General features: G+C 43.3%; 1 protein-coding gene across 4 annotated transcripts in view; it reads left to right on the plus strand.

The window, feature by feature from the left end:
* Positions 1–4,467: 4,467 nt before the first annotated feature.
* The window catches only part of RASSF3 (Ras association domain family member 3), a 76,230-nt gene continuing 64,041 nt past the window's right edge, over positions 4,468–16,656 (plus strand). For 2 of the 4 annotated variants that reach the window (XR_009451254.1, XM_059683499.1), the window contains exon 1: positions 4,471–4,780. Coding sequence is in view for 3 of the 4 variants with exons in the window: in XM_059683499.1 (XP_059539482.1) it covers positions 4,670–4,780 (111 nt within the window). In the remaining variant the exon portion in view is untranslated. The other 2 variants (XM_059683501.1, XM_059683500.1) reach the window with 2 other exon arrangements.

The raw sequence follows: 16,656 nt of genomic DNA on the forward strand, positions 1-16,656 counted from the left end.
CGTAACCAAAGGGGTCCTTTAGAAATGTAAGTCAAATCATGTCTTTCCTTTTGCTCAAAATTTCCAGTGGTTTCTCTCTCATCTCAGAGTAAAAATAAAAATCAAAGTCCCTATAATTGCTTTTGAGGTATTATAGGGACAGTCACCTCTCTGATAGCAATTCCTACTACTCTTTTTTACACTCACCCACTTCAGACACACTGCCTTCTTCTTCTTTAACCCTCACCCTAGGATATGTTCTCTGATTTCAGAGAGAGGAAGGGGAGAGAGTGAGAAACACTGATGGTAGAGAGAAACATCGATGGGTTGCCTCCCATACATGCCCTGATGGGGGATCAAACCCACAACCTAGGTATGTGCCTTGACCGGGAATTGAACCCACAACCCTTTGGTGCATGGGATGATGCTCCAACCAACTTAGCCACACGACCCGGACCACACCGGCTTCTTTGCTTTTATTTGAACAGAACAGCACACTCTGCCTCAGGGCCTTTGCACTTGCTGTTTTCTCTGCCTGACAGGCTTTCCCCATGGACAACTGCATGGCCAGCTCTCTTACCTCCTATACATCTTTGAAAAGTTACCTTCTTAATGAGAGCTTCAATAACCAATCTATATAAAACATTCTTTATCTTTTTTCCATGATTTTTGTGAGAGTATTTAGTGCCTTCCAACATCCTATATAATTCCCTTATTCATTTTGCCTGTTCCCCTCCAATCCACACTACAATATATGCCAAGCATTTTTATGTATTTTGGCTAGTGATGTATCCCTTGTGCTGAGAGCAGTGTCTGGTAGATAGTGTGTGCTTAATAACTATTTGTTGACTGAGTGACTGTTTTAGTGTATAAATGACTGGTAAGTTATGGTTCTCCTTTTATGAATGAATTGTCATATCCTTTGGTTACTTTTTTATTAGGTGTTCTAAGTTTTTACTGATTTGTATAAACTCTTTATATTTTGAGGATATCAATTTTATCACATATTCCCCTCAGTTTTTTTCTCCTGTCTTTTACCAATGTGTGTAGGCATTGTGTTAAAAGTACTTAAACTTTTACAGTCAAATCTAGAAATATTTTTATTTTTGATACTGTGTTTTATAAGGACAAGTTGACAAAAGAAAAAGTTTACTTCTCAATATTTTTAGTCAAAAGGTGAGCAGTGCCTAATTTTTTCCTACATTTATTATATTTGAATTTCTTCTATTTGCAGATGATTTACACTTGTTAATATGTAATCACATTTATACAATTATTTTTCTCCTGGGTGGTTTATCTAGTAAGCAAGAAGGATAAACTGTTACTAAGGCCTCCCCTTTTATTTTAAGGAAAATAATTTGGTGTACAGGATGATTAAAATTATAAAGCATTTATGTTTATAATATTTGCATATATTTATTGTTTTAAATATATTCTCCATTCAAAGAAAAGGTTACTAGCCTATGAATCTAAACCATTAGCCTTTTGTGTCATTGGAACATTTATGATAATTGAGCCCACATATAAATTCTATTCTGTGTTTGACAGTAAGTCCTTTCAAAACTGAACTTGGTTGCATACATTTATTTATCCCACTCCTTCCCTGAATTTTAAATATTAAACATGTCTACTGGTTTAATGTGACATTTTGAATTTTTACAAGTATTAATTTCATGAACCAAATTTCAAATTTGTAATATTTAAAATTAAGAATACTATCCGAAAAATATAGAAATATGATTATTATGCTGCTTTTAGAATGCCAGTTCTTCCTTTATGTTGTTTAAAAGCAGTGCTTCGACTTCATTATCATTTATGCCTTTTTAAAAACAAGTATTTTTTTATTGACTTCTGAGAGGAAAGGAAAGGGAGAGAGAGAGAGAGAAACATCAATGATGAGAGGGAATTATGGATTGGCTGCCTCCTGCACACCCCCCCCACTGGGGATGGAGCCTGCAACCTGGGCATGTGCTCTTGACTGGAATCGAACCCTGGACCCTTCATTCCATAGGCCGACGTTCTATCCACTGAGCCAGGCCAGTCAGGGCACCTATGCATTACTCTTAAATTCAGGTATTTAATAAGAATTACTTAATAAAATAATGAAAACCAAATCTATATAAGTAAATCATCCTATCCCCTTATACTAGGTTATGTGCATGGCATACACAGGGATCAGCTTAGGCTGTGCAAACCAATGTGGAATTAGAATTCTTGGTTTCTAATTATTCAGTAGCTGTGTGGCTAGTGTGGGGGAGAAAAAGTACTTTTCCTTCTATCCTTCTAAGTTCTTCTAGACTGGGCTAATTGTTGTAATGTACCCCGCGAATCACAGAAGGATGCCTCAAGAAGTCAAATTAAAGAGTCACATGTATTGCAATCTGGGACAATGAGGGGCCGTTCCCCAAATCTCATAGTGATAAGATGATGGCAAAACCAGACTTATATAGGCAAAGATCACAAAGGTATTGATTACATCTCAAGGTTTGGAATGAGGAACCTGGTTTGCAAAAAAGCAGTTTACAGAAGCAGAATTACGCATGTTATAGTTTTGGGTCTCGGGGTCACTGAATTGATAGAAACACCTTATCTAGAGCCCTCGGGTCTTGAGACCACTGAGTTGCCAGGAACTCATTATCTAGAGCCATCGAGTAATTTAGAGTAATTGCGCTGTCCTGTTCTTGGGACCACTGAATCAACTGGAACGCATTATCTGTGGCCACTCAAACAATTTAGGATAATTGTGCTGTCCTGTTTCCCAGGTACAGAAGAATGTGCTTTCTAAAACCAGTAAGATAACAATCAATGGGATAGTCATTCAATCGAATGGGATGATGTATACAATTCAGAAAATCAAAATAACTTTTCTATTGTTAAGCCAAAGAGCAGGGTTAGAGTTAAACTACAGTTTCTACCTGAGATGGTTGCTACCATACTTCATAATGATCACATTAAGATGAGACAAATTAACAGGAGGAAATGAGCAAATTTATTACGTATGTACATATGAATGTTCCAATAGACTCTGGGTGCAAGACAGGTTGAAGGTTTTTCAGCTTAAAATTATACCTAGAAAAGGTCACATTTTGGATTGGTAAACTCCGCTTCCTCTCCCTGGGAAGAGCCTTTAATGTTGCAGAATCTGTAAAATGGGCTGCCAGTGCAAGGCCTGCCCCCTGGAGTTGCTGTGAATCGGCTGGGGCCATACTCCAGTTTACAAGCCGGATGTGTGGGGAACTGAGGGCGGGAGGGCAGGTGGCGGGCCTCCTTTCCGCCGGGGCTAGGATGACTCTCCAGCCGCGTCCCCCCTTCCCATTCTCCCCAGACCAGTTCTCCCTCCCACTAGTCCACAAAGGACCTCGGCGGACCAGGGACCCGGCAGGGACCTAGAAGGGTATCTGAAGAACTTCAGGCCAGAAGATCCCAGCCCTGCCACCTGCAGCTACTTTTCTCTCTTAGGCCTCAGCTGCTCGAGGGGTAAACTGAGCATGAAATAGTTAATTTCTAGCTTATAAAGTTGTTAGGATTAGAGCTATGCAAGAAAGGTTGGCTACAACAGGTGAAAATTTTGTTTCCTCACCCCTCTTTCCCACCTAAGGCCTGTTTTACCATATCAGTGCCGAGGCTTTCAGAAACCTCCTTTCAATCAGAATCCTGCAAGGAAACTAGTGTTATTTAAATCAACCCAGTAAGAGAAAGGTGAGACCTGACAGGCACCGTACCACTGGTGTCTTGGAGGAAAAATTTGCATTTAAAAAGAGGATTACCAGACTGGAAGGATTTCAGAAAATATGGGACTTTTTTGTAGGACAGTGAATAGAATTCCCTCAACTCTTCACCCCCTCCCCACGCCCCCACTGAAACCATGCCTTGTCGGTTTTAAGCGGATTGTGGGAGCGGGGCTTTTAAAAAGCACGTTTAATTAATAAACTCGAATTACAGACCTAGCTCATCCCCCTGCTCCCCCCCGCCTTTTGCACCGAGCGGCTTCTGCGATCATAATGACCTTGGCTGTCCTCATCTGGGAATGAACCCTCGCTAGAAAGACCCGAAGCTCAACGGAACTAACAGGATGTTTTCATTTGAATAAACTCAACCCAGTCGTTACCTCCCCGCTCCGCACATTGGTAACTTTCAACCCTGCAGGAGGGGCGAGCAGCCGGAGGTCAGCCCGGGGCGAGACCGCCGCTGGACGCCCGAGGGTCTGGGGCCCCGTGGCCGAGCAACCCCCACCGCCACCCGGGACCCCGGGAGGCGGCGGCGGGCTGATCGCAGAGGAACAGGCAGTTTCCGGGAGGCTGGGCAAACGACCCCGAACCCAGCCCCACCGCCCGCAGCCATCGAACAGAGCTTTCCGGCTTCTGCTCGGCGGGAAGGGGCGGCCGCCCGTCCCCACCTGCGGCCGCGCGGGGGAGCGTCCGGAGCCTCACCGGGAGGGGGCGGGGCGGGGCGGGGTCCCGGGGGCGGGGTCGCCGGGCGCCGGGAGGCCGGGCCGGGCCAGCAGCCGGGCGGGGAGGCGGCGCGAGGGGCCCGGGCGGTTGGGTTGAGCGGCGGTCGCAGCTGCAGCAGGACGGCCCGTCGGCGGCTCGGGGCCGCGCGCCGAGAACCTCGCGGGGCGGGCGGGCGCCGCACCCCCGGCCTGGCCGCCTGCGCCCCGGGGAGGCGGCCGGCGCGCGCCTGGACCAGCAGCATGAGCAGCGGCTACAGCAGCCTGGAGGAGGACGCCGAGGACTTCTTCTTCACCGCCAGGACCTCCTTCTTCAAGAGAGCGCCCCAGGGCAAGCCCCGCGCCGGCCAGCAAGTGAGTGCGCGCCGCGGCGCTGCAGCCCCGGCCCGTCGCGCCCGGGGTGGCGGGTCCCCGGGCGGCGGGACCCCTGACGCCACGTGTGTGCGCGGGGCGGGGATGCTCGCCGGCTGGGAGGAGGGGGCCGCGGGCAAGTGGCTGCTGCCTTTTCGGATCCCGGGCTTCTGCCTGGAGTTTGTGCTCGTGGGCGTGCGGGCGTGCGCCGGGGGCGCCCGGGGCCAGGGAAGGAGGAAGGGCGGGGAGGCCGAGCCGGCTCCAGCCTTCCGCGCCAGATGGCCTCTGCGGCCCCGCCTCGGGCGGCCGGCTGCGGGGGAGCCGTTCTCGGCGGGGAGGCGTCCCCGGGCCGCTCCCGGAGTTTCCCCTGCGACCCGGGACGCCCTCCGCGCCCCCGCGGAGTCAACGGTCAGGTCCTCGCGCGGGGCCTCTGTGCTGGTCCGCTCCGTGGCCTGCGGCCCCCTGGGCGGCTCGGAGGGCCGCGTGGTCGCTCGGGGTTGGCAGGGGGAGCAGGCCGCCGGGCCCCCGCGCCCCGGGTGGGGAGGGAGCGCTCGGAGACACGCGGGGCCCGACGGTAGTAGGCGCTCACGCAAACCTTGGTGGCGGGTGTCAGAGTTGGGCGTTTCCTGTCAAGTCAAGCGGTAGGTGCCTCCGATCTGTTTTGCAAACGAGCTCCTGTGGTAGGTAAATACTAGCGGGCGGGCGCCGAGCCCTAGGCCGGTGTCTTCCTTTTTTGGAGGAAGCGTGCCGTGGGAAGCAGGACTTGGGAGAAGATGGTCGGGGAGCTTGGGCCCGTTTCGCCGACCGAGGCCGTGTTTTGCAGAGAGGCTTTCCCCCAAACGGGGCATTTGGGCTGGACTTCCAAGTCTGGCGCTTGAGCCTCCCGGTCCTGGAGCCACACCAGGAAGCCCTGCCAACCCAGCCAGCTCACATCAGATTGGAGAAGGCTGTAATGGAACAAATGGGTTGCTCTTAAAACGACAGGCGTGCACCAAGCATTGCTATCAGACTTGGTCCTGGAGACTAGAAACGAGGGAAATCGTTCACGGGTGAGGACCGAGTCATGTGCAGCTAGGGGTTCCTTGCCAGAGCTTTTACGGTTCTTTAACCACCTTCCGAGGACAGATTTCTTATGTTAGGAAGTGTTAGTCTTTTCGACCTCTTAACTTCCAAACCAGAAGAAGGGGAGAGTGGCGTCATGCGCCCTTACTCAGTAGCAGGTGATCCTGAGTGACGCCTGGTGCGTGAAGTCCTCCCCCTCTTGACGACTATTTCTAAGGTTCAAGGCTGCACTGTTTACTAGTCACTTTGAGTGATGTCTTCTCGGGCTGCTGTAACAAATACCCCGGCCTAGGTACTTAAATATTTGCTTCTCACAGTTGTGGAGGCCGCTAGTCGGAGACCTGGGTGCCTCCATGGTTGGGTTCCAGGGAGGACCCCTTCCTGGACTTCCTGGCTTGTAGACAGCTGACTTCTCACGGTGTCCTCAATGGGGAAAGGGCTCTCTCTCTTCGTCTTATGAGGACACTAATCCCGTCGTGGGGGCCACCCTCATGACCTAATTACCTCCCAAAGGCCCCCCTCTCCAAATACTATCACATTAGGGCTCCACCATATGACATTGAGGGGTCACAAACATTCAGTCCACAGCAGACGATCTCTTGTTTTCAGTAGAGTGTATTCTAATGGTGAGAGTTGGCTGTGAAGTTTGGAAGTCAGAAATCCCCTTCTTCCCCCTATTGGTTATGGAAGAATTGCATTTCCTTGTGCCTTTTTTCACTTTTCTTTCTTGCTTGCCCTCCCCTTTCTTTTCAGTCTCCACTTTGTATTTTCTCCTTCCACTTATGTTGCTCTCACCATTTGACACTTAAACTAGAGCTTGTCAGAGATGGTGCTGGTTTCAGGTCCATTCCCGAGGTAGCTAGTAATCTCCAGAAAACTTGCTGGTTCTCGGGTTCTGCAGGTGTGAGGTGCTCCTTCAGAAGGGCCAAAGTATCTAGGTTGGAATGGTGTGAAGATGCGTTGGTGCTTTAAAAGTAAAAACATCTTGCCCTGGCCGGCATGTCTGAGTTGGCTGAGCATTGTCCCATGCGCTGAGAAGTCCCTGGTTTGATGCCTGGTCAGGGCACATGCTTGGGTTTTGAGCTTGAGTCCCAGGAGGGGGTGTGCACCAGGCAGCCAATCTATGTTTCTATCTCTCCCTCTTCCTTCCTCTTTCCCTAAAAGCAATAAAAACATATTTTTTAAATTTATTTTTTCTGGGCTTATAAGTCCAATATAATATTTGTGTTATACTCATTAATTTATGTATTAGTCACCTAGCATATATGTTATACTCATGTAGTGTTACTTATTTAGCATTTAGAATTAGTCCAACATTACATTTATTTTGCTGAAAATCAGAACAATAAGACCTAATTCTTTGCTTGTAGAGTTTAATATGCATATTCTGAAGCTATATTGCCTGTGAATTTCCCCTTCTAACATAACACATGCAAAGTGTGCTGTGTTATAGGACTTATTTGCCAGGTGGAGAAAATGTTCTAAACTCTGAATTTTAGTAGGTATTTTAGTTTATTTAAAGAATTGATTGTCTGTTAAATTCCTGATAAAATTTGTAAGTTAGGGAAGTAAACGTTAGAAAGCAAGGCACTCAATATCAAATGTTAGATAAGCCTTTTTCATTTTAGCTAACTTGGAATTATAAGAATAAGGTAAGCATTCTGACATAAAGTGTAGTAGTAAAAGTTTTCTTTAGAGAGTTGGAAAGACGTGTTGCTATAGGGATCTATTATTGATAATAATGATTTTTTGTGTGTGTGTGTGTGCTAAATCACCTGGTGTAAAAGCCAGAACATGTAGTTTTAGAACTCCTGAAAATATCCAGAGAAAGCAAGATGTTTATGGTAAATGCAGGATGGGGATAAAGGGGCAGAGGGTGAAAAATGTCTTTCTTCTCTTGCCAGGCAAAGGAACATAGCCCAACTTTTTTCTGTCTCCAACAATAACAAAAATTTTACAGATACAAAGCAACTGCTTACCATTTTATTTCTTATTTTTTGTTGGTACCCTCTTTTTTTCTTTTTTCTTTTTTTTTTTTAAAGGAAAAGGGTTAAAAACCAGTAGGAAGGATGTAAAGGGAATGAACATATAGCCTGTTTGTGGCAGTTTGAATGTCACATTGATTACTGTATTCACAGGGTCCCAGTCAGTACCTGACACACAGTGGTTGGTCACTGAATGCAGTATTAGTTGAATGAATGAGTGCTTTCCCGGTTTGATAATAATGGGCTCTCGAGGGTTTAAAGATCCTATCTTAAGATTTTCCCAAAGATCCTCTGGAGCATTAACATAATGAAAGGTAAGGCCTCGTTAATTGATTTGACTAAGGGGCCACCTTTAGAGGAAAGACTGGAACTCATGTTTTCTGACACAAATTCCACTTTGCTTTTTGTTCCTTCTTGGCTATAAAAATAAGTTGAAATTTTTGATTTTCGCTTTGCAAAAATGGACATCTGTAATTTAGGTGTTTCTTAAGATGGTGACCCCCTCCTTTTCTGCATGCATCTTCATTACAGTGTTGGTAATTCAGACTTGTGGGTACACTCTATGGTTGTTTCAAGCAGAACCAAGAATGTGGGCAGTTCTGTAATTCATCATTCTCTGAGTTTCCAACAAAATCAAACTACCTTTATATACAGGACACATTTAGACTTCCAAGAGTAGAAATTGATCAAAATTATTCATCTGTTGGAGCACATCTTACTCCATATCTAAGGTGATCATTTTTCTTCCTAGCCTTTGGTAGTTAATGGGAATAAGGAAATGAGACACTTGTTTTGCTTTAGAAGTAGAATAGTAAAGAGATCTTTTTTTTTTTTTTTACAGTGGAATTGAATTAAAAATTTGTCTCCAAATTATATTTTATTTAAAAATGTATTGAATAAAATTATTTAGGTTTCAGGTATGCAGTTCTGTAGTACATCAGCAGTATTTTGTATTGACTATCCAAAGTCAGATTTCCTTTCATCACCATTTATCTCCTTTAACCTCTTCCACCTCCCCCTACCCAAGAGGTTTTGAAAAACTTGAAATTGTCTTCTGAACTGCTCACACTTTTTAAAAAATTGATTAGAGAGAGAGAGAGAAAAACATCGATTTTTATTGTTCCACTTATTTATGCATTCATTGGTTAGCCCTTGTATGTGCCCTGACTGGGGTTCAAACCCACAACCTTGGTGTATCAGGACGCTCTAACCAACTGAGCTATCTGGCCAGGGCCCCACTCACACTTTTTATTTATCTATTTTTTCCACTCACACTTAAAAAAAAAGTTTTTTATTGATTTTAGAGAGAAGAAGAGAGGGAGGGCGGAAGGGAGGGAGGGAAGGAAAGAGAGAGAGAGAGAGAGAGAGAGAGAGAGAGAGAGAGAGAGAGAGAGAGAAACATTGATTTGAGAGAGAAATATTTTTTTAATAATATATTTTATTGATTTTTTACAGAGAGAAAGGGAGAAGGATAGAGAGTGAGAAACATTGATCAGCTGCCTCCTGCACACCTTCTGCTGGGGATGTGCCCGCAACCAGGGTACATGCCCTTGACCGGAATTGAAACTGGGACCTTTCAGTCCACAGGCTGACGCTCTATCCACTGAGCCAAACCAGTTAGGGTGGGAGAGAAATATTAACGGTTGCTTCCCGTATGTGCGCCAACCGGGACTGAACCTGCAACGTGGGCATGTGCCCTGACCAGGAATCGAATTGGTGACCTGTTGGTGCACAGGAAGACACTCAGCCCACTGAGCACACCAGCCAGGGCTCCATTAGAAGTTTTGATGTTTTACGACATCAAAAGTATTTTGGCTGTACTAACTTTTTCATCAACCTAGATTATAGTTATTTTTTTTTTCATTTTTCATTTTGTTTATTTGGGTCCTCTCGTTTTCTTTTTCTTTTTTCTTTTATTAATATATTTTATTGATTTTTTACAGAGAGGAAGGGAGAGAGATAGAGAGTTAGAAACATCCATGAGAGAGAAACATCGATCAGCTGCCTCCTGCACATCTCCTACTGGGGATATGCCCGCTACCAAGGTACATGCCCTTGACCGGAATCGAACCTGGGACCCTTCAGTCCGCAGGCCGACGCTCTATCCACTGAGCCAAACCGGTTTTGGCATGGGTCCTCTCGTTTTCTTAATGAGTCTAGTTAAAGTTTATCAGTTTTGTTTGTCTTTTCAAAGAACCAGCTTTTGGTTTCATCGCTTATTTGTATATTCTTTTTAGGCTCTGTTGTTTTATTTTCACGCTAGTCTTTATTTCCTTCCTTATACACACTTTAGGCTTTATTTGTTCTTTTCTAGTCCCTTTAGGTTTTAGGATAGATTGTTTATTTGAGATTTTTTTTTGTTTCTTGAGGTAGGCAATGAATTTTTCTCTTAGAACTGCTTTGGCTGTGTCTCAGATTTTTGGGCTGTTGTGTTTTCATTTTCATTTTGTCTCAGGGTATGTTTTGATTTCTTTCTTGGTCTCGTTGTTAATCTTTGATTGTATAGTAGCATATTATTTAGCCTCCACGTGTATGTGCTTTTCAGGTTTTTTTCTTGTAATTGATTTCTAGTTTTATACCATTGTGATTGGAGAAGATGCCTGATACGATTTCAGTCCTCTTAAATTAGTTGAGACTTGTCTTGTGGCCTAACATGTGGTCTGTTCTGGGAAATGTTCCATGTGCGGTTAAAAAGAATGTATATTCTGCTGCTTTGGAGTGAAATGTTCTAAAAATAGAAATTAAATCTGACCTAATGTGTCATCTAAGGCCACTGTTTCCTTGTTGATTTTCTGTCTGGATCATCTGCCTATTGATGTCAATGGGGTGTTAAAAGTTCCCTACAATGACTACTACTACCGATCTCTCCCTTTTTGTCTGTCAATATTTGGTTTATATATTGAGATAATCCTACGTTGGGTGTTGGGGTGCATCAGTGTTATAGCCTCTTGTTGGGTTGATCCCTTTATCATTATAAAGTGTCATTCTTTGCCTCTTGTTAAATATAGCCTTTGTTGTTGTTTGTTTTTTAAGTATATTTTTATTGATTTCAGAAAGGAAGGGAGAAGGAGAGAGAGAGAAACATCAATGATGAGAAGGAATCATTGACCAGCTACCTCTTGCACGCCCCATACTGGGTACCCAGCCCACAATCCAGGCATGTGCCTTTGACTGCAGCCAAACCCGGGACCTCCTGGTCCATAGGTCGAAGCTCAACCACCAAGCCATGCTGGCTGAGCTAGCCTTTGTTTTAAAGTCTGTTTAGTCTGATATAAGTATTGCCACCCCAGCCTTTTTTTTTTTCCTGTTTCCATTTGCATGAAATATCTTCTTCTATCTTTTTACTTTTAGTCTGTGTTGTATCTTTCGATCTGAAGTGGGTTAATCTCTATGTTATTGAATGTAAGCATTCCCAACAGTCCTTTGCCTGGTACATGGTGATGTACACATCTGGTCTTCAGGTCTGATATGTCCTGTTCTTACATAGTATTGATCCACTGGAGTTTTGTGTTTGTGTGAGCAGGACCCACAAAGACTCATCCTTTAACTGAATTTCAAAAGAAAATTAGTCACCGATGCATATATCCTCATATATGAACAATACACTCTTTACTCCATTTTTTTTTTTTCTTCTTCTGGCTAACTCGAAAGACTTGGAATTATTTGGAAAGCAGTGACACAAAATATTTATGAAAAGAAAAGCTAAAAATATCTAATAATGTGGTTATTCTTTTTAGACTTCCTTTGGCAGTCAGTGCATGTCATAACTGTAAACATTCATTTTCTTGGAGAAAAAATGAGGCTGACCAAATGCTTTGTACTGTGGCTTGATCACCAGCTCTTCTTAGCCCTGAGCAAGCAGCTCTTGCTTGCCCCCAGCTTCCCACATGAAGTGGCTGTCTTTTGATAAAGGCCCCAGTTTGAGGCTTGCCTTTCTTTTTCTTTTCTTTTTTTTAATATATATTTCTTTATTGATTTAAGAGAGGAAGGGAGAGGAAGGAAGAGATAGAAACATCAATGATGAGAGAGAATCATTGATTGGCTGCCTTCTGCACGGCCCCTACTGGGGATTAAGCCCGCAACCCAGGCATGTGCCCTTGGCCGGAATCGAACCCGGGACCTTTCAGTCCGCAGGCCGACGCTCTGTCCACTGAGCCAAACCGGCTAGGGCTGAGGCTTGCCTTTCTAATTTGGCCCAAGGCCATTAGCCAGCCGGCCCCTCTGCAGAGAAGACCCAAATGGGATATATGATAGATGCATGCAGAGGAGCTGCTCATTTACTGTAAATGTCTTATCTCAGCTAACTTAGCCTGTTTGCGTCCTTGTGTCATTGAAGAGCTAATGTATAGGGGTGGGCAGAAGAAGCTTTACAGTTGTGAGTACTCGAAACAGTTTATTGTTGTATTATTATTTAAGTATTGTATTATTTTCCATATGAACAACTTTCTTGGCCATCCCCGTACATTGTCTAGTAGGAGGATTTATTCTTGCTAAGTAAACACTGCCTATATTACAAGGCCTCGCTCTCTGATGCAACAACTTTTAAGTAATAGCATGTAATGAGGACTCTAGTCAAAATTAGCTTTCTCTCAGTTCCTTTCTGAATCCATGTTATTCCTGTATCACAGAACCTGGACCTGAAATTGCTTCTCTGACTTTACCTTCGCATATCAACTTACACAATGCCTTCTCAGAGAATTCTTCCTGAACCACCAGCCCAAAGCACCTCTTGCTTCGTAACACCCTCTGCTCTTCTCCTTCAAAGCAAAAATTATAATTTGTTGTTATATTTCCTTTAACGAGGATTGAGACTAGCATGTTTAACAACACATAAAATAAATGTCTGGTCCTTAGTAGGCAAATGAAAGCCTACTCATTATTAAAAGTACATACTTGGTACTCTTAATTTTCCTTTATACCCAATTGTACACAATTTTCTGTCATCTCCCAAGTAGACCCTAAGTCTCCACAGTACCATACATGTAGTAGTCATTTAAAAATGGATGAGCCCTAGTCACTTTGGCTCAGTGGATAGAGTGTCGGACTGTGGACTGATGGGTCCCAGGTTTGATTCCCATCAAGGACATAAACCTTGGTTGCAGGCTTGATCCCCGGCCCTGGCGGGGTCATGTGTGGGAGGCAACCAATAGATGTGTCTCTCTCACACTGATGTTTGTCTCTCCTTCTCCCTTCCACTCTCTCTAAAAATCAATGGAAAAATAGTCTCAGGTGAGAATTAACAAAATAAAAATGGACGATATTGGTGATATTATTACTAGTTAGATATAAATCACTGTATACTTCCCCTTTATTTTAAGAAAAACCATCATTCATTCGTGCATTCAACAATTTTTTGAGCGCTTTCTCTGTGCCCCACACACATAAGCTTGACTCTGGGAATAGAGCAGTGAACAAAACGAGGTTCTGGTCTCACTTTGTAATATTTTTTAAAAGCTTATTAAATAGACAATACATCTCTCTAATTTTCTTTTAAAGAGCTTCTTTCTTTAGTGGAAAGGAAACTTTTCACTGTTCACAAATTTTCAGGAGCACACTCATTGGTACAGTGTGGTGTGGAAATGTTGACTGAGAAGTGTACCCCTGAAAAACTAGTCACATTTCCCTAACACCTGCCTAAAATTGTAGATGACTGCTCCAACAGAAACAGTCATGCTCAAGGTCATAAAATGCATTAAACAGTTAATAAGTCTAAGCAGAGTTTACCAAACTCTTGAACGAGGTTAACTGTCCAGGTTTCTCTTAATAGTTCAGTTAGTTCTGGTTTGGCTATCAGTGGCTAGTCAAATAGTGTTGTTGTTTTTTTCTTGTTAAAAAATTTCTTTTTTTTTTTTTTTTTTTTTTTTTTTTTTTAGTGGAGAGGGATAGACATGCACTAAGAAGGATGTCAGCGTTCATTAAAAAAATGATTAATGCCTGGCTGGCGTGGCTCGGTGGTTGAGCGTCAACCGCTGAACCAGGAGGTCACAGTTGGATTCCCTGTTGGGGCACATGCCCAGGTTGCAGCCTCAATCCCCAGCAGGGGGAGTGCAGGAGGCAGCCGGTCAATGATTCTCTCTCATCATTGATGTTTCTAGTTCTCTCTCCCTCTCCCTTCCTCTCTGAAATCAATAAAAAAAATTTTTAAATGTTTAAAGTGTGAAATGCATGTAAAAATGTTACAAGTGATTCTGAAATAGAAGTGACCATCATGCGAAAGCTATGATGTCCAGTATGGTAGATAATAGACATAAGTGGCGGTTGCACGCTTGAAGTGTGGCTGACCCAAATGGAGTAGCGTACTGTAAGTTTGAAATGCACACTGGATTCCCAGGACAAAGGAAAGAGAATATACAACGTATCACAGTATTGTCAAGTATTGGTTACATGTTGAAATTATAATAGTTTGGATATATTGAGTTAAATAAAATTAACGGTTACCTGTTTATTTTTTAACGTGGCTTTTAGAAAATTGGAACTTGTATAGGTGGCTAACATATTTCTGTTGGACATCAGTGTGCTAAGGGAGAGCTGCTAGCTCTTGCTATTAGGGTTTGAATCTCCATCATCTAGATCAGTGATGGCGAACCTATGACACGCGTGTCAGAGGTGACATGCGAACTCATTTTTTGGTTGATTTTTCTTTGTTAAATGGCATTTAAATATATAAAATAAATATCAAAAATATAAATCTTTGTTTTACTATGGTTGCAAAGATAAAAAAATTTCTATATGTGACACAGCACCAGAGTTAAGTTAGGGTTTTTCAAAATGCTGACACGCCGAGCTCAAAAGGTTCGCCATCACTGCTCTAGATGGCAGGTGGCTGGCTGGCTGGAGAGTGTTGGTTTTTCTCTGTGAAAGGGAACTTGCCCTTTGCTGTTGGGAAGGGTGTCTTCTCAGCCTATCTTGGATAACACATAGCAGCATTTTGGGGTTGTGAAACGTGTGTGGGGAACTTCCCTGTTTTTTCACGTTGAGATGGACAAAACTATCCTACATTCAAACCACAACTTTGCCCTCAGTTTATAGAGAATAGGGCTCATTATGTCGTAGAATATTAAAACAGCAAGAGGAATATGCATTTTATGGCCTGTAATTGCTTACTGCTGGTACATGATTCCGTCAGCTAAGAATAATTTACTAATTATATATTGCAGCACTCAGTTCTTTTTCCAGATGCTAAACAAAGTGAGATAATTAGAGGACGAAAAAGGATGAATTTGGGAATTGGAGATCAGAAGAATAGATTCAGAAGATCTCGGATTTAGATATTGAGAATGTAATCAGTAAAGTGTTTTCATGAAGTTAATGCTGGTTGGTGTGTGTGTGTGAAGATTGTGAAGGTAGTTTTCTAAATTCATTTCCCAAGTCTATTGAATATCACAGTGTTCAGACTGGTGCTAGAGATTTGGTGAATCAAACAGATTGAAATGTGCTCTCTTGGAGCTTAGTGAATAGTCTATATAGATCATCTCTCATCTGTCTTTTTTGCTAAAAATTTGAGTAATTTTTAGTAATATGCTAAAAAATTGAGTAATTTCTCATAAACATGCCTTTTTTTTTCCTGGAGGGACTTTAAGCTTTGGGTTTTGGGTAGTTAGAGAAATATGTTCTTAAAAGTTTTTAAAATAACAAGAGTGCTATAAAAATCACATCACAGAGTTTTGCTGGGGGGGGGGGGGGCGGGGGGGAGCGGCGGGCATTGTCCATTATCTTACTATCCTAATTCTAATATATGAAAAGCCAGGGGCTGTCACAACTGAAACAACTGGAAGGATGACCGAACAGCAGGCTGCGTGGGGTGACCAGGCCAGCAGGGGGGGAAGTTGGGGGCGACCAGACTGGTGGGGGGGGCAGTTGGGGGTGACCAGGCCAGCAGGGCGGGCAGTTAGGGGCGATCAGGCAGGCAGGCAGGTAGTTAGGAACCAGCGGTCCTGGATTGAGAGGGATGTCCGACTGCCGGTTTAGGCCCAATCAGGATTGGGCCTAAACCGGCAGTCGGACATCCCCTGAGGGTTCCCGAATTGGAGAGGGTGCGGGCTGGGCTGAGGGGACCTCCCCACCTCTCCCACTCCCCTGTGCATGAATTTCGTGCACCGGGCCTCTAGTCAAAATATAATTTTCCTAGGTTTTTTCCTTTGTCTGTTTTACATGAATATAATCGTACTGTACTGGTACATATACACTGGTATATATGCATAACATAATATATATAAAACAAAATTTGCCACTTAACCATTTTTAAGTGTATAGTTTAGTAGGGTTAGGTAAACTTATATGGTTGTGCATCCAATCTTCAGAATCTTTTCATCTTGAAAAACTTGAAACTACCCATTAAACAATTCTCCATTTCTCCCCCACCCTACTGTTGGCAACTACCATTCTACTTTCTGTTGCTATGAGTTTAACTGTTCTAGTCATGTAATACAAGTGAAATCATACAGTATTGGTCTTTTTGTAACTGGCTTATTTCACTCAAGGCTCGTCCATGTCGTAGTAGATGTCATAATTTCCTTCCTGTAATTAAGGCTGATTAATATTCCATTGTATGCATGTAACACATTTTGTTTATCCATTTGTCAATCAGTGAACATTTGAATTTTGGCTATTGTGAATAATATGAACATGAGGTGTTGCTGCATGATGTCACCTATCATTTTCAGGTCCACATTGTATTTTCCCAATCGGCATTATTCCCCAAATATTGGAAAACTTGGATGTTTCTAATTTTTGCTATTGTAATAAACATATTGAGTAAGAAACCTTTTCCGTTATTGATTAATTTTTTAGGACAATGTGTACAAAATGGAATTTTACTGAGCATGAGGGTGT

The sequence above is a fragment of the Myotis daubentonii genome, chromosome 2, assembly GCF_963259705.1.
Source record: "Myotis daubentonii chromosome 2, mMyoDau2.1, whole genome shotgun sequence".
Taxonomy (NCBI): domain Eukaryota; kingdom Metazoa; phylum Chordata; class Mammalia; order Chiroptera; family Vespertilionidae; genus Myotis; species Myotis daubentonii.